Source organism: Amblyomma mixtum, chromosome 3, assembly GCF_055824585.1.
Source record: "Amblyomma mixtum isolate Tamu chromosome 3, ASM5582458v1, whole genome shotgun sequence".
In the NCBI taxonomy this organism is placed as follows: domain Eukaryota; kingdom Metazoa; phylum Arthropoda; class Arachnida; order Ixodida; family Ixodidae; genus Amblyomma; species Amblyomma mixtum.
This window is the reverse complement of record NC_143014.1, coordinates 153,517,682-153,536,502: the sequence shown is the minus strand read 5'-3', so window position 1 is coordinate 153,536,502 and position 18,821 is coordinate 153,517,682. Positions and strand designations below refer to the sequence as shown.

At 47.0% G+C, this 18,821-nt stretch overlaps 1 protein-coding gene across 1 annotated transcript in view; it reads right to left on the bottom strand.

Moving 5' to 3' along the window:
• LOC149352417 (uncharacterized) overlaps positions 1-18,821 on the bottom strand; it is a 47,159-nt gene that overhangs the window by 19,903 nt on the left and 8,435 nt on the right. The window contains exon 2 of the mRNA XM_089581591.1: positions 18,513-18,574. Within this exon, the coding sequence (XP_089437717.1) occupies positions 18,513-18,574 (62 nt within the window). The remainder of the gene's footprint in view (positions 1-18,512; positions 18,575-18,821) is intronic.

Sequence of the window (18,821 nt, the reverse complement as noted above, 5' to 3'; positions counted from 1 at the left end):
ATTCGTGCGACACAATTCAAGTTATAGAATGTATGAATAAAAGCGACATCAAAAGGTAAAGGTGATTCGTGCGACATTATTCAAGTCAGAGAAATAAAGGAAATCCAAATGAGATAACAGACAGGAGGGGCATTTCAACCTTCACGTTTCATTAGACAGCCTTATAGAATTACGAGTCTTTAAGTTGTTTAAGTTATTGTTCGGGTCGAGAATGAGGCAGAAACTTGGATGCTAACGAAGAGGCTTGTAATTAAATGACCGTTTTTCCAGTAGTGCACACCTCTAGCGGTGCTAGGCGAACCAAGCGACCTGCTGGGCCCGTCCCTGGCATTTTTTCTGGAAAAAAATCTTTTACAATGGTGGGTTGGGCCGACATTCGGGAAATAGTTAAGGGCAGCCATGGCCGCTTCCTGGAGGGCTTCCTTTGATGGGCATCCGATGCTTCGTTCTTGAGTTGTACAGCCTTTGTCAAAAGTTACGAGCCGGGCGGAATTTGCTTTTAAGGAGTGCAGTGGGAACTAGTAGCACCCGTGGGAGTCCTAACCATTGGAGCGGTGAGCATGAAAATATATCTAGCCTTCAAGAGGAACGCTGGGGATGTGCAACAAGCCACACAGCGTAGACCAGAAGCAAACTCCTCGGGCTCTCAACTTCTGACAAAGGATGTACGCGGCCCTTTGCAAAACTCTGGAATTTGGCTTTTCTGCACAAGAAAAAACCCTTCACCGTGGGCCCGACCGGTTTTCGAAAAGGGGGGGGGGGGGGGGGGGGGGGGTTGGAAAGCAGCGCACATTTTCTGCCTGCTTCTGCGGCTCTCTGCTTCGAAGGAATCACGAAGGAAGGGTGGAACGCAGCTGTACCTAGTTTGCGCTCGCCAGATGCGTGCACAACATAAGGCTGGAATGGAAGTCTCCTGCGCTGCACCCAACTCCTGACCCTGGGACGGGCCGCGCTGCCATAGTAAATGAGTCTTTGCTATGCAGTAAAGCTGACTTTCGGAGTTTCGCGGGACGGGGTTAATTGGAAATAAACGGGAGAAACTTTCGTCCTGCACTGCACGTAGCTGGGACGATGATAAGGAGGGTGATGTCGCGAATGTCATGTTAGTGTTGGGATGTCGCCATCCTTGGGTGCTCATTGGCATTTTATATCTGTATGCAGCCGTCCAGTGAATGCATGCTCTGATCAGCTACGTTGGCATGAAGATTGCTGACAAGTAGAATATGTTTAACTGTTCGTGCCTTATCCTGTAATATGATGAATTAAGTTGTGTGAGCATTGCCTTGTCGCTGCGTAACCGGCTTATGGAAAGGTGAGCCAAAGCTCGGCGCTCTGTATCTTTTCTGCCTAACTAGAACTGCGGCTCTGACGCCGGTGCAGTGGGTGAATTTTTCCTGAGCGAATGGTGATCGTGCTTGAGCATTCATTTTGCCCTGCTCGTAAATGTAATCTCCTTAATGTTATGCGGTGAGATTTAGTATTTGCCTTCATAAAAATGGCAAGGTTGTGTTCAGCTACATGATCCCTCTCAGCGAACCCGTTCAGTGCGACACACAAAACGTTACAGAAAAATATGTACGAGATGTGTGGCACGGCATTCTTTGAACGCGGGATATCATATAGCTCAATACCTCGCGCATCTAACCCTTTCGCTTTGCTTCTTTAGTTTTTAGTGCTTCTTAGTTGCACGAATACAATGAAATATTAATTGTTTTCGAGCATTCAGTCAACGAGGAAGATTTTAATGCAGTTCCGTGCATATAATTTAAAGCAAACTTGAGCAATATTTCAGTTAATATGGACACTCGTTAATATAGACACACTGGCTCCTGAGAAAGCCTGTCCCTAAAGCCAGTCGCCAGTAATAATGATGAGCACAGAAAAACAAATATTCAGAGCACATATTTCGCATTTAATGTATCTTTTGTGCAGATTAGTTTGCAGTAAAGTAGAAATTAAAAAAAAAACGTATTGGGAGATCCGAGTGCATTACACTGGTTGTCATTATCCTAAGATATGCACAGTTAGAAGCGCCTAACGGTCCATGAGATACATGGTGGTGTCTCGTGGCATGGTGATGTGTTCACATGTCTCCTAACACGACTGTTCACATCCCGCGAACCGTAGTACGCATCTGTACCCGGACGGCTGACCGCTGCTTAACGCATATTTCAACGTCGCAGTAGCTGTTGCACAGTCATTCATGTAATACGGCAAATGGGAAGATGCATCGACTAGGCACCTTACCACTTTAATTTGCAGTTTCGCGCTACTTTTTGCTGGTGTCCTGCATTCCGAAGCCCAGGAAAGGAACCAGCTGGTTGGCTAAGTCGAGCTTTGGTTCTGATCGTTGGCTCCAATGTGCTGTGTGCATTTTCACCCTGTCCTTTCTCCGAACGACAAATTTCCATATTAAAGAACCGAAAATTAATTTCAAAAGTTTCGTCCCCCAAGAACCGGTCCGCAACTCGAGTCATCCCTATTAACGGCAGCCATATATTACGGAGCACGATTATTTTATCTGACAATTACAGCGGTAAATACATCTTTGTTCATATTGAACTATGCGTGCAAGACCCAACCACATTCATGCGCCGTCATTCACAGTGACTTCAAAAAGAACACATCTTCACTGACTTCAAAAAAACTTCGCCGATGTGGTGCGACAGGGCGATGAACCACGCAGGCCTTCGGCACCTGCCCAGGTCACACGCAGTGTGAACCTGTGGCAGGGCTATCCACGAACCTGGCGGAAGTAGCTAATACTACTCCGCCACCTTCAAAGCTATGTGTCTTCCTTCAGTCCTCGTCCAAGTTCGCGCTGTTATTCAGGAAAATGTCGTACCAACTCGCCCAAGCATCTGCTTTAACGTCCTACTTTAACGTCCTGCTTTAACGCGGGCACGCCAGCCGGGGTGCCCGCGTAGCCTGCTTGGGCGTGCCAAAGGCCTTACGCACACTGCACTGCACAGGCGAGGTCAAACTCAGATCTGCACTTGATCTATGCGCGATTCTCCTGCGCTTCTGAAAAGGCGGTGAACATAAAGCAAGGTAACACCGTGCTGTCGACGTCGGAGAGACGGCGCAACTCTTCGGATCGTCCCAAAAAGGTAAGCCCAGAATCAAGGGGCCGAAAACAACAACCTAGTTGCCTACTTTACACCCATAGTATACGATGACAATCATAGTGCACTGAAATTGTAGGAGACTTTTAAATAAGTTCAGTGGCATGAAAGACATCTTAGCTACACTCTGCACCGTTGCTCTATGTTTACAGAAAACAATCCTAGGTCCTCAGCAAACGAATGCACTCAAGAAATACTATAGCGAATTCTGCCGCGACCGAGAGCAGGCAAGCAGGCTCTGATTGGCATTGCCATCATAGTAAAAAGTGGCGTTGCAACTCGTTAACACAAGCTTATAAAACCAGATTCGAAGACGTGACAGCCACCCTACTTAAAACAATTACAGTGTGCTGTGTATATATCGAGCAACAATTCAGAGTAACCCGTCATGAATTAGAAGTCATTTTATAGAAGCTACCAGAGCCGTATCTGGTAGCTGAGAATTTTGATGCTCACTCCAGTCTTCGGGGGTTCAAAAAACTGACACTAGAGCACACGTTACGGATAATTTTATTCTGTGTAATAATCTTTGTATGCTGAACACCTGTAAACCAACGTACTGCTCTCCGAATTCAGGGAAAATTTGTTGTATAGATTTAGCTTTTGGTTAACCCTCCATTTTTATTAGTTTTAAATTCGATGTCTTAGACAAGCCATGTGGAGGTCATCACTGCTTGTCGCAATCGGCTTGTTATCCTCACCGGAAGCAATCCCGACAAAGCCACGACGTCGGAAGCTGCATTTAGCTGACTGGGCCTTGTTTAGAGCAGATGCCAGTTTAGACAAACCATCTTGCGAAAATCTTAGCAAAGATGAACTCAGTGAAAGATTCACAGCATGTATCCTTGCTGCTGCACACTTAGCTATTCCTCGGTCATAGGGAGCAATATGACAGACCCACGAATTATGGCACACACGAAAATGCAAGAGCGAGCAAACAAACGAATAAAGCTTGAGGTATATTTCGTAGATACCCCACATAGGAGAATTAGCCTGCCTTCTACATTTTTAAAGGCAAGAGCTAAAACACAGTATGTTCGTCGCAATGCCGAAAAAGTACCATGGCAGAGGCATGTTTCATCCATTGAAGAGCTCAATCGCATCTAAAAACATCTGGGAGCAGGTTCGTAAACAAAGTGGCATATAATCCCGATTCACGGTTCCTTTTCTGACAGCACCTGGTATGCAAACAAGTATAGAAGAAAAGGCGAATAGTTTAGATGAACGTTTTTAAGGCGGAAGCCTTTAATGCCTCATCGTTGTAAGCAGGAGCTGTCGACAAGAAATGTCACGCTTTTCAGTTGGTCGAAACGGTCGTAACGTCACAGTGCGCGAATTTCAAACGGGGCCAATTGTACTTTGGCTACTAACCATGCAACCAATTAAAGGGATCATATAGTGATGCTCCAAGTAAGTTTGAGTTTAGTTAATTGCTTACTTAACCATTTAGTCAAATTAACCTTTCTAGTCAGACCAGATAAATAAATAAAACCGACTAAGAAATTGGCCGAGCTTGGGAATCGAACCCCGGTCTCCGGAGTGCGAGTCGAGCACGCTACCACTCCGCTATGCCAGCTCGATGGTTTGGAATGAACAAAGGTGCGTCTAGTGAATACGGTGTCTTCGTTCACTCCCATCTTCCTCCCTTCCCGTTACGGCGAGGTTCAGGTGTGCCCCGAGATATGCGAGACAGATACATTTCCTTTCCTCAAAAAACAATTTACTGACGAGCAAGGCGTATTTGTCCGCGTTTCAGATTGGTCCAAATTGTCGTGATGTCACCACGCGCGAATTTTGACGGGTGTCCACCGAAATATGTGAGACAGTTACTGCGCAACTTTCTTTCGTCAAATACAATTTTCGACTAGTGCTACTGAGATATGCGAGACAGTTAATGCGTAATTTCCTTTCCTCAAATACAATTTTCATTTTCTTCATTACGGCCCCTCTTTCTTCTTTCACTCTACTTCCTCCCTTCATGTACAGTGCGGCTCAGGTGTCCACCGAGACGACAGAGAATTACTGCGCCATTTACTTTCCTTAAAAAGCGTTGCGTTCAAAGGGCAAGGCATCGCGCCGAGCGGGTGGTGGCGTTCAATGGACTCCGTGGCAGCGCTACAACACGCTGTCGCGTTCCACTCCTAAAGGCGAAGCTTAAGCGTCATTAATTGGCAGTTAATTAATGCACCAACAAAATGTGAAGTGAACAATCGTGTAGCAGAATGCTGCACTCAGGCTTTCGCCTTTCAGCACTTTAGCAGCTAAAGTTCCTCGTAATTTTTTCAGAGCTTCTAGTTCTTCACACCCTGCAGAATCATTTTTAAAATACAATTCAGACGAAATGCTGACTTCAAGCAAATGGTGGCTCAATAGAACCGTCTAATAGTTTAATTGCTCTCCAAGAAATTAACATAGTTCTGTCTTCCGGTAAAGATAGGAGGCCCTGATGAAACACATTATAAAATGCTGCCCTTATTTCGAAACTCGCTGTCGAGGAACTTCTGAATTCCACGGAGTGAGTTGCTAGCCGCTGCGTTATCCTGCATTGAAAAGAATGATGCCATTTCTTTCCAGAACTCCGCCGGTATTTCTGTCGCCAATTTCATGGCGCTGTTAGAGTATTACCTATCCTCTACTGTTGTCATATCTCAAGGTCAGCTATTTGTTCAAAAACGGGTAATCTGTATTGGACCTTGCGTGGTTCCTGTGCTATGTAATATATTTCTTGCGGAACTAGACAGAGCTTTGACGAATGCTTTTGACGAGGCTGAAGTGATGAAGACTTTTAGATATTTTGACAATTTTTAAATTATTTTAAGGAAACAGGTACCCTCGTCTTACCCACAGAAAGCGGAAGAAGTTTTATCTAGTTTTAAAATACTTGGGAACTATTTGGACTTCACCCACGAGCTTGCCGAAGACAAATTTTGATCCCTGGCCAGTACCCATAGGGTTCATAGTTCTCATCAACCCGAAATAACTAAACAAACGAACGCCACACCCGATCTAACAAAGTTTATCCGGGAAGACATGAGTAAAACAACATCTCGCAGCTTGTTGGCAGTGGGCCAGCGGTAAAATCTAGGCGCCCAAGTTATGGTCCTAGTTTTGTTTTGCTGGGGCTGCACGCTGCGCCGCTGCTCGGACTCGGTTAACAACGGACTCTGAAGTCGGCGGCGCGGTTCCCCCCTTGGCTTCGAATCCGTTTTACCAGATGGCGCTTTCATGCACAAGTGATTCGGGACTCCTTCGAGGACTTCTTACAGGCGCAGGCGGGGGTTATCGGCAAATACGATGCCACGGTAGCTTTTTGGAGCCGCTACATTACGATTTTACATTTCGAAGGGCCGAAAAAGGCCTTTCCACTTTTACGAATTTCCCGATTTAAAGAGAAGCCGCATAGGTTTTAGAAATCAACGAGCTTAAGAGGGTCGAATGTGTGGAACTTGCAGGTAAAGCATGCGAAGTCTTTTGGGGCTAGCACTTGAAACAGTGAAGTAATCGCCGATTAAAATCCGGACGCCCTTCAAGCTCCTCCGCAGCGCACAACGCCAAGTGGGGAGGAGGGGGGGGGGGGGACGCATGATGACGTCATCGAAGGTATCAATACATTTCCAACGCACAAACGCCTGCTCTGAAGGAAAAATATTCGCTGTGGCTTAGCTTGGTTAAGCCCGGTAATTGCGAAAGCAATATCCGTACCTACGCCATGGTTCAGCTGGTAGTGTAGCTGGTGGTGGTGCTTGTGGTTAGACTTGTGGCGATGCATCTGTTATACAATCCAATCCAATCCAATGCAATCCATTGTAATTTAATGTAATATAATCTATTTTAATCCAATCCAATCCAGTCCAGTCAGGCCGCCGTTCATGTGCACCGCCTTCGCACACGGACGGCGCGAGATCGCGAAGCAATGTTAAGCCGCTGGTGGTTGGCACAGTGTCACAAAGTGCGCGCATGCTTTATTTTTCTTCTTTCTTCTCCGACCAAAGTGGCCACGGCTGGCCACGGCGCCGGTAGTATGCGGGCATGTCGCGACGCAGCGGCGATGACTTTGCCTCCCCCCGCGTGGGCGTTGACCCCTCGCGACGCTGGGGGGTCAAGACTACGCCGCCCCCCTCCTCAGGATTATCGCCGGGAAGCGAGTGCTTTCGCGAGGGGGGGACGGGAAGCGGCCGGTGAATGCCCTAGCACCCGTCCCAACCTTGGGAAGTTAACATCGCTCCTCGTTAGGACCATACCTTTCCTTCGCATCCCCTTCAGTTTCTTCATGTTTCTTCTCCCCCCTTCTCAACACCTGTAAATCGTTGGTGCACGGGGCCGAGAGGATTCGTTTGCTTTTATTTGTTTTTTTTTGTGGTTTGTCACGTGAACACGGTGGCGGGAAAATCACGACCGAGTTAGTTGGTTTAGAGATTTCGGTGCGTGCCGACGTGTGTAGGGTCAGCCAGGGCAGTGGTCGGCAAGCGAGCCTAGGCGGTGTCTGACGCGTAGAGCGCGGCGACGGCGGCCCCGAAAGACGCGTGGAAGACGCGTAACCCGTGGCCCAAGTTCGCCCGTATCCGCACCCCCCCATCAGCACCGCGCGCTTCCGCAGCCCGACGCTCCCTGCGACCGGACCTTGCCACTACGCAGCTAAGCCACCGATTCTCACCACTCGCTTAGCTCTTTTCTTTGTTCTGTCGCTGTTCTCGTCCTATTCTTTTGTATATTGCTTTAATCGTGTAACTTTGTTGCATAGTTCTCGCCCTGTTGTTTTCCTTCTTCTTGTTAATAGTTTGTGTTTGTGTTCTGATTTTGTGCTTGTTGTTCGCATCGCGCCTGTGCATTACCGCTATTTTGCTTGGCTTGTTTCGTAGCCGTTGTTCTTGTTCTTACCCGAGTAAAAGGGTTGCTGAGAAACTTGCCTATACGCCTCATGCCTCCGGTCAACGGCTAATCAGGCGTGGCCCCTATCGCCGGTCAGCAGTCTAACCTCATCTTCCGCACGCGGGGTGGAGAAATTTGTCGCTCCACCCCCTCCTAATTTACGGAGAGTGCAGTGGTGGGCAGGTTGGCCCGATTAATTATAACTTCGGCGCCAATCAAACATCGAGCCGCCCACCATATCGTGACACACAGCTACTGCTTTCTAGCGACGTGAGTCGAGCCTAATCTCTTCAGCGTAACGCCACAATCGCGCTCCTAGCGGAGAGCGCAGGAGTTAGGCGCCGGTGGTGGCACCGCCGCGGCTTGCGACGGCGCGAGTCGGTCGCCGTTCTCTTCGACGTGACGTCACAAAGCACCTGTTGCGCTCCTAGCGGAGAGCGCAGGAGTTAGGCGCCGGTGGTGGCACCGCCGCGGCTTGCGACTGCGGGAGTCGGTCGCCCTTCTCTTCGGCGTGATGTCACACATGACGTCTCACAGAGGTCAACTAAAGGTCAATGGTGGCACCGCCGCGCCACGGCAAAGGCTGAAAGTGCAAGTAGTAAAGCTTTCGCATTAAGGAGGAGGAGGAGGAGGATATAGAAGAGGAAAGGCAGGGAGGTTAACCGAAATAATAATCGGTTTGCTACCCTACACGGGGGGAAGGGGGTGAGGGGATAAAAAAAAAAGAAAGAGAAAGGAGAGTAACAGAAAATTGAAGTCACTATAAAACGTCACTGTTCGTTAAAGTCACAAAAACCAACGCCACCGAAGGCAAACCCTGCTGAGAGTTGTTTGGCAGCTTCTAACGAGTCAGGGCAGGGTGTGGCTGATGACAGCGGTAATTTGAAATCATACCTTCCGTGACGTAACGCTGAATTTCCCTGCACTCCTCCGGTGTATTGAGGAGAAGCGCAAAATTCATTCGGTGATTACGTCACTATTTTAAATGCTAGTGCAAAAACACTTGGCATGCTTTACCTACAGCCTATGTAGATTTGAATCCTTGGATATTACGAAATTCTCAAACAAGTGCTGCAGTTGCCCTTTAAAGGCCCCCTGCCCACCCGCGGCCAGCAGACACTCTCTACCTCACTTTGAGCGAGCCTCCTCTCCTTCCATTCCCTCCTCGAAATTTTTCTCTCCCGCTCCTCGTCGAGTAGGCTCGGCAAGGCAAAATCACCCCTTCCTTCTCCGGTGTAAGCCGGAGGCGTGGTGTCTGTGGAGTGCGTCACAGGGCGACGTCATGGCCCCGCCTTCAATAGAATTCTTTTCTTGGTTTTTGCATTTTCTCCGCACACTGAACGATCGAGAGGCGCGATCGGCTCGACCACCTAGACTTGTTAGCGAGCGCATCCTTTCATACATCTGTTTGTCATTCCCAGTTAACGAGCCACCTTATCATTTTCTTTTAGGCCTCCCCCACCGTTTCACGAGCGGAGGGGCGGAAGTCGGTTGTGTTCGAAACACACGGCGAAGCGCGGACCCGGCAACCGCCCGTTTGCTTTTCTCCATGCGTGTTTGTGTTCTGTGTGTTTGTGTCTTTTCTCGGCTCCAAAGCATATGTCATTCATTGGAGTCAAGGCGTACGCAAGATGCACGAAAGATAAGCGGTATGTGTGCGGAGCGGTCAAGTAGGCGAGCGAGGGAAAGGCTCTGCTGCACTACTAATTAAAACCTAGTTTTGGGGGGCTCGCATAGAAGAAAAGAAACTGAGAAGGGAGCGCGCACGCAGAGCGTCTCGTGACGGGATCACGGCGGCGGGGGGAGGGGGGGGGGGGGCAGCGAGCCAACTCCCTCAGTTTTACTGTTTTTTTACTTTTTATGGCTAGGGTTCAAGGCGGTCGCCGCACGCTCCCTCCGCAGTTTTTTTTTTTTTTGTTCCTTCATGCGGGTTTGTAGGCATGAGCCAGAACAGAAGGCGCTGCGGAAAGCGTTGTGCAGACGACGCGACGCCAAGGCTACGCCCAACCTTCTCCCGTCAGTCAGAACGATGCACCAATGGAGTGTCTTTAGCGAAGTAGCCCCCCTTGACGTCAGTGGGGTGCAGAGTAGTGGGCCGGGCCCGTTTTTGAAGGAAGGAAAGAACGAACGGGCTTTGATTTGAATTTTCGCAGCTTTTCGGGGCGCGCATGGCTCTAGTATTTTGCAGAGGTTATCTTCGATGCCTCATCTATGCAGTGGGCTTGTTTTTCAAAAATGTCCGGACCCTGGTCAGTGGCCCTTTAACGAAATAGTTCACGGCTGCTCTTCACTTCGTTAAATCGAGTTTTAACTGTATTGACATCACCATTAATGACGAAACCGTTTGTTAGATGTGTTGCCCTCGCGCGCAGATGGAATTATTTCCCTGTTATTCTGCCATCTGATGACTGTTACGGGCACGATTGCACAAATGTGCCTGGAAGCGTCACTGAAAAAAATCATGCTGCCATAAAGCGGAGGGCAACTTTCAGGCGCAGGTTCGGAAGTTGGAACAAGCTGGCTATCCGACTTCGGCCATAAGCGCAGTCGCAGAAGCCTTACTGAAAAAGTTGAAACAAGAAAGGAATGAAAAAAGCACTCCAAGCGAAGTTACCAAACAGAAAAAGTAGACCGGCCTTATACCCATAAGGTAGCGCATAATTTGAAGAAAGTTGCAGCGAAGTACAAAGTATACCTGTGACTTTTTCCGTCCCCAAAAAACTGGCCTCATTTTGCTGTAAACCTGACCCCAACAATACAAAGACCACAAAATGTAAAAGAAACATGCTGTTCTGTTTGCGAAGTGTGCTGTGGGCGTCGTGTATCAGATACCTCTTACGTACGGGAAAACGTACATCGGCTAAACCGCGGCCACTGTTTTAATGGTCGCCTAGTAGACCATAATCGCGATTTAAGGAATGGTACGGGATATCATTTACCACATCATTGTAAAGCCTGTGGTGAAGAAGATAACATGTGTGAAGCGAAATTGAAGGAAACCAGGGCTGCTCGAGGCATTCCACATCGAAGGAAACGGCAATGATCGTGTAAGCACCTCGTCGCTTATCATTTATAATATTGAAAGTGCGTTTTTAAACAGAATGCGGCGAGACACATGTCTGGCTACCATCTCTGCTCTGAGTTGCATACCCCCGGCGTGCATGAATGGTGCCGCCTTTCCCTCTTGATTCCGTGTCTTATATTTGCAAGCATACGCTGAGAATAAGCAAGTCGCGCTTGTACCGCCTCTTTTACTGTGTGCTGTCTGTTTTGGCGCTAAGCCCTCTTACGGAAAAAAAAGTTCTGAAAATAAAAAAAAATGCTGGTTTTAGGAATTTATTTCTTATTTATTTATTGCTACTCTCAGGGTAAAAACGCATTACAGAGAGGAGCGGGTTCGGTGCAAAAACACAAATATGCACAGAAAAACAAAAAAAATAAACAAACAAATAACATGTAAGCATAGGTGAGGTCCGCATTATAAAGTGCAATGCTTATTGTGCATGTAGGAATTCGTGTAACAAAATATAACATAACACAGGCCCTAAATTCGAAGCATTTCAGAACACAGAATGGCGTATCATCATGAAAAAACATGAGAGGCAGATTTTACACAATATTAAGGATTGTTTACATGCGCTATACTGCATACGGCAGAATGAATTAATAAAGATTGATGGATTGTTGTAATAGGAGAGGGAAGAAGATTTCAGTCTTTCGATGTGCGGGCGATGAATGAATCGGATAAAATTTTAGTATTGCATGGAGTGATGCCAACTTTGTGAATATGGTCTATGCGTGATGACACATATGCAGGCGGAAAGAGCAGCTCATCGTGTAAATTATCATGGTGAAAGATCTTTCGACGTGACGGGAGAGGAAACAGGCTGAGCAGTGCGATGATAATTAGAAATGATGAAACGAGTAGCATTGTTCTGAATAATTTCGAAGTTTCTGAGAAAGCTGTATAGCTTTCCTTTGTAGCCGTATGGCTGCGCTCAGGTGGACGTCAATGAGTAATTACTCCCTTATTACAAATCTACTCCACCTTGGGTGATTCCCCTAAACATTTTTCGTCAACACTGTTCCCACTTTGAGTTGTTGATCAATTCGCTCTCGCCCTACCATAAGCTTGCTGTGCCTTATGATCTGTTTGTGTTGATGGGACTATTCAGTCTTTGGAAAAGCCGTATGATGGACAGACATGCCGTGCCACCAAGATCGTCCAAATCTGTGTTTCGTGAACAGTGTGCTTTGGTGAGGAGTGTATATGCTGCACGCGAAGAACCTCCAAGCTGGCTGCCGTGCCTAGATGCATGTGTGTGCCTCCCTGAATTTTGATGTTTTGATGGGGATGCAGTGTTGAGTTACGGCTATGGCGGGCTCGTATTAAGCAGCCAGGTAACTTGAGACGCGAACCAGTTTGATTGAAGTTTTCCCCCTTTTTACGGAAGTTCTTCCATGCAATAAAGAAGAAAAAAAAACGTCCCGGTTAGCTCAATTGGTAGAGCGACTGCTCCGGTGAAGCGGTGGTCCCGGGTTCGACCCCCGGACCAGGACGAATTTTTCTATAACTACGAAGTTTCTGAGAAAGCTGTATAGCTTTCCTTTGTAGCCGTATGGGTGCGCTCAGGTGGACGTAAATGAGTAATTACTCCCTTATTGAATAATTCCTAGTTGGTTAATGAGATCGGTAGTGCTTGGGTCCCAAACTGACGATGCGTACTCAAGCTGCGAGCGAACTATTGTTTTGTGCCTGTAAAAGAGAAGCTTGGGGTTAACAAGGGCAGAGTGAAAGTTCCGTTTTAAGTAGCCTAGTATGCGGTTTGCTCAAATTCGACGTGAGTTTTCCAGCTAAGATTGGAAGTGATATGAATCCCTAGGTATACTTGTAAGATGCATCAGATTCGAGAGCGACGTTAAGATAATATACTAAGCGGCCAGAAGACCTTGATACGCGCAAGAATTTGCATTTGTTAACGTTTAGTGTCATTTGCCATGATTGGCACCGAGAGGAAATATTGCTAATATCGGGTTGGATTGCGTGAATGTCGTCGTAGGTTTTTATTTCGCGGAAAAGGACACAATCATCGGCAAATGAGCGAATTGATAAAGTAGTGCAATTAGGCAAGTTATTAATAAATATTAAGAAAAGTAATGGCCCAAGGACCGTACCTTGTAGAACACTGGAAAGAACGGGGTGTAAACGTGAGTTGGTACCATTAGCTGCTATGAACTGCTGATGACCTGTTAGAAAGCACTCAAGCCATTTTAGCATGTTAGTATCAAGCCCTATTATGCGCTGTTTTAGTAGCAAAATCTGCTGGCAAACCTCATCAAAAGCCTTGGCAAAGACTAAAAAAGTACAATCTGCAATAGAACGATGATCAAGAATAGCACGCCATCTACGAGTAAAAAGGAAAAGTTGTGTTTCGCACGAATACGAATTACGAAACCCATGTTGTGCATTATGAAAAAACGAGTTTGAGTCTAAGAAATTAACTATATGTGAAAAAAGGGCATGTTCCAGAATCTTAGAAGCGATGGTGGTGATTGAAATAAGGCTATAGTTATGAGGTGAGTGCTTGTTTCCAGATTTATGTACTGGAATCACCGTCCTTCTCTTCCAGCTTGTCTGTATATCGTACTATTTTCTGAATATTGTTCAAACATTCTAAGAAACGCTTTAGACACAATAATAGGTGAATAAACATGAGCGCATTTTAAAAACTTTGAGTTGATGCAGTCGATTCCGGCAGCTGAAAATGATTTCAAGCCACAGATAATTTTCGCGATTCCATCCGGGTTGATCTTAACAGGGTACATTGGTAAATAATTATGGGCGCTACAATCTGGAAAGTCGTTTGCCACGGTTGTGGTGAAATTACTGGAGAGAACATCACTTAATACCGATGAGCAATCATCATCAGCAATAGGCGTATCATTAGAGCTTGTTAGCCCAATTTTAGAGTTATCTGTAGCCCAATTTTAGAGTTATCTGTCGGAATAATAACTTTCCAAAATTTTCTAGGGTTTGCTAGCAACATATCTGGTAAAGTCTTTGCAAGAAACTTTTTTTAGCACCTAATAACAGCTGAAATATAGGCATCATTTGCATACCGATATGATGACCAGAGAAACTGGCTACGTGAGGTTTTAGCAAGTCGATATAAGCATTTCTTTGGGCTAGATAAGCGTCTTATGAATGAGTTAGACCATGGTGCCTTTGGATTGTACGAGATAGGTCGAATGGGAATAAAACGGTCTGTGAGCTCGGTAACCTTGTTCTTGAATATTGTCCAGTTAGTTTCAACGGAGCGTAGCTCGAAGCCATCTGAGAGCTCTGTTAGGAAGAGACCTAACTCGATGTTGATTTCGTTAAAATCTGCGCGACGATAATTGTGCACGATTTTAGTCTTCTTTACTGTTTTCTGTTTGGGTATGGCAATAGAAAAATTCAGTGCAAGGCGACCGCTCAGTCCTGGTAAGTATGTTATTTCTGATCATAATTCAGGGCTCGAGCAGATAACTATAGGTCCAGTATATTAGCGGTAATGTGTGTTATTCGTGTGGGCTGCGTGACAATTTGAGTGAGGTTAAAGCGCTAACATAAGTCTGTGAATTCTTTGCAAGTAGAGGAACTCGGAGCAGGGCCGGATTATCAAGGGTTCACAGGGTTCAAATGAACCGGGCCCTCCGTGCTTAGGAGGCCCCCCGAGGGTTGTACAAAATGGCGGATTTCATGCTTCGGCCCGGAAAGTCAAATCACTTTCCTGCTCGTTTCCCATGATTGAAACAAAGATTATCTATTGAAATATTGAATGTGTAGAGGGCGCGAAGAGGAATCCACGCGGCCGCACCGGCGCTGTTTTGGCTGCGGTATGTTCGGTCACTCGAGAACGACAAGCACCATTCCGAGCTGCGGCATCACTCTCTCTCCCTCTTTCTTCCTCACTCTCTACCTCCGCGCAAAAAAGCTTTTCATCGCATCATATGCCTAATGCCGAAGTCAGCTCATAGTTCCCCCAGTCGAAAGAAAAAATTTCACTAGGTCAAAAACCCATGCATCGCGCAGAGCGATGGAGCGGACGGGGCTGATCAAGCTGATCAACTCCCAGACTAGCTCCTAGGCGTTCTGGGCAGCAAAGGTTCAACAGTTTCGGAACACGCAATCCGAAGGCGCATAAAGAGCGGTTTCGGTTTGAAACCTCGTTTCATGTGCTGACAACAAAACAAAATCATCGGAACTATATAAGTGAACGTAGAGGTTTCTAAATTATATTGCCTTTTCATGATAACTCAAACTCCTATAAAAATTTAGGTGACAGCAATACGCTGGATACTCGATGAAAGATAACTGTTTATTAAAACTTAACGATGGTTCTATGAGGATCTGCCGGGCGGGAAGTACGTTGCATCTGTGTCGTCACTCGGCCGCGTCTCCCGTTCGCCTCTCCCTCCCAGCCCGCCTCGCACGGACCCTCGTGTTTGGGATGTGTTAAGGTAACCTTGGATCGGCAGCTCTTGTTCTCGTGCGTTTGGTTCTTCCTGCCGCTCACCTCGTGATCCGTGGAGAGCCGTAGATGCGGGGTGCACAGTCCGATGCTGGGCGACTCGCGATCGCCGCGCCAGAGCTTTAAGTGTTTTAGGCCCTTGACAGGTCCGTGTGACGTATAGCAAGAGCGTCAGGTATCCCGGACCGCAGTCCTTACAGAACCTTACAGAAAACTCAGCGTCGGCGGTGGCCCAGTCAATGTACTCGGTGGCCCAGTCAATGTACTCAGAGTGGCGGCGGCGCGAAGCTCGCATTTTGTCCGGAGGTTGACTCGTCGGTGTGCGCGAGCAGTGCAACCTTTGTGCTCTGCAGTCTTCCCTGTTCTTTGTATTCGTCATAACACGGTTGTCTAAGAGGGCAATCACACCATCTGCTGACCCAAAGGGTAAGAGATTCAAAAATTTCATCGAATATGTAGTTATCGGAAAGCGTTGGAAAAGCATTTATTATACTTGATACCTAGCTATTGACGCAGGAAGTTTAAGGTATCGTTAAAACACCGTATGCACTTTTTCTATAAATAGTTTTATACATAAGTATTGTTACGTTTCTCCACCGTGCCCCCGTCGTGTGGGAATGCTGCAGCGAACGCCGGGGCTTCATTCAAGCCGGCGGACATTTTGGGCCGGCTCCGCGCCAGGGACGCCGCCGGCTGGCGCTTCCCGCGACGGGCTTGCTTTCTTCAAATTCGGCAGAAGTTCTCGGCAGAAGTTCTCGGCAGAAGTTCAGTCGAGATTAGACTTAAATCAGAGAGCTGTTGGAAGATTAGCACTAGGTGCCCACGGCAAAACCACAAACGAGGCAGTACAAGGGGATATGGGCTGGGCATCGTTCGAAGCACGGGAAGCTAAGAGTAAAATACTATATGAAGAACGCCTGAGGAAATTGGACGATAACAGGTGGGCAGCTAAGGTATTTAAATATTTATACAGAAAGAGCGTTGACTCACAGTGGCGGAAAAGAACTAGAAAACTAACCAGTAAGTATGCAGGTCATGAGGACGGAGAAAGAAAGAGCATTAAACGACGGGTTAAAAACGCGGAAGTTAAAAATTGGATGAATTCAATGGAAAAGAAACATAGTGTAGAACTATATCGATACTGGAAAAGGCAGATCAGGAAAGAATTTTGCTATGATAACTCAAGAGGCAGTGCCCTACTTTTTGAAGCTAGGTCAGGGTGTCTTAGAACGCGCAGCTACAAAAAGAAATTTAACGAAGAAGATGACACATGTGCAGTGTGCGTTGTAGATCTGTGGAAACAATTGAACACCTCATAATCAAATGTGATGGTATCCATCCGGATGTCAATGCAGGCGCAGTCACTCTTCCTGAGGCCCTAGGGTTTAAAGATAACAATGGTCATGTAAATAAATCTGCAGTGGTAGTTAGCAAAAAGCGATTGGAGGATTGGTGGCTGAAAAGCAGAGATGTGGCATAAGGTTAGAATTGTAGGAAACCGTAGGTAAAGATGATGGCGATTCTTAATGAGAATTGCCAACACAGTAAACAAAAAAAATTAAAAAAAAGAAAAGCTGAGCATGGTGGCAATTGCCACCACCCCGTTTCAAAGGGGGCGCTCCCATCCATCCATCCATCCATCCATCCATCCATCCATCCATCCATCCATCCATCCATCCATCCATCCATCCATCCATCCATCCATCCATCCATCCATCCATCCATCCATCCATCCATCCATCCACCCACCCACCCACCCATCCACCCACCCACCCACCCATCCATCCATCCATCCATCCATCCATCCATCCATCCATCCATCCATCCATCCATCCATCCATCCATCCATCCATCCATCCATACATATCCATCCATCCATATCCATATCCATCCATCCATATCCATCCATCCATCCATCCATATCCATCCATCCATCCATCCATCCATCCATCCATCCATCCATCCATCCATCCATCCATCCATCCATCCATCCATCCATCCATCCATCCATCCGTCCGTCCGTCCGTCCGTCCGTCCGTCCGTCCGTCCGTCCATCCATCCATCCATCCATCCATCCATCCGTCCATCCATCCATCCATCCATCCATCCGTCCATCCATCCATCCATCCATCCGTCCATCCATCCGTCCATCCGTCCATCCATCCATCCGTCCATCCATCCGTCCATCCGTCCATCCATCCATCCATCCGTCCGTCCGTCCGTCCGTTGCCCGAGCGTGCTTCGCTGTCACGTGTGCTGATGAGCGTGCGTGTGTTCGTGCAAACGCTTGTGTAGGCACGGCTATGGAGCACGGACGGACGGACGGACGGATGGGAGCGCCCCCTTTGAAACGGGGTGGTGGCAATTTCCACCATGCTCAGCTTTTCTTTCTTTACTATTTTTTTTTGTTTACTGTGTTGGTTCACATGGCCCTGATTGGCACGGCGCCCGGGGAGAGACGCCCTCTGGCTGGTGCGAGGAGTATTCTGCGATGCCGTGTGGTGGCGACCGCGCGTCACGTTAAAGGGAGAGTGAGGAGAGCTCTATTAATATTTTTTTGATAGCAAAATCCGATAGTTCGGCATTTCATGGCTTTGTTGCCACTTGGCCGGCAGCGAAAGATGCATTTATTTCTAAGAAATTTGGATTCAAAGTTGAAAAAGTTTTTCCCGCCGCTGATGCCCAGAATACTACACACTAATCGTCGAAAATTCTGGGACACCATCAACCCAAAACACAAAGGCGATATCAGTGTCACAAATGAAGCGGGAGACTTGCTTAGTCATGCAGAGTGTGCTCACATGCTCAATGTTGCATTTCAGTCAGTGTTCACTAATGAATCCGATGCCCCATTTTCTGTGCCAAACACTTTTCTTTATAATGTTATGTCACCTGTTGAATTTAACGCGTCGGGAATTCCGTCACTCGTCGATAAAATGAAACTTTCATTTTCGGCCGGTTTCGATAATATCAACGCCAAATTTCTTAAGAATACGAAACTCACCAGTGCCAGTTACTTGTGTTTGCGATTCCAGAGTCACTCTCTTCTGGCCAACTTCCTCGTGACTGGAAAAATGGGAAGGTCATTCCAGTCTTCAAATCCGGTAACACAAATTCTCCATTAAATTATCGCCCCATTTCTTTAACAAGTGTGCCTTGCAAGCTAATGGAACACGTCATATTCTCCCATGTCATTGCCTTCTTGGATTCGAACAATTTTTTTCATCCTGCGCAGCACGGGTTCCGGGAAGGCTTTTCTTGCGACACTCAGCTAGCCCTTTTTATTCATGACTTGCATGCCTACCTAGATCTT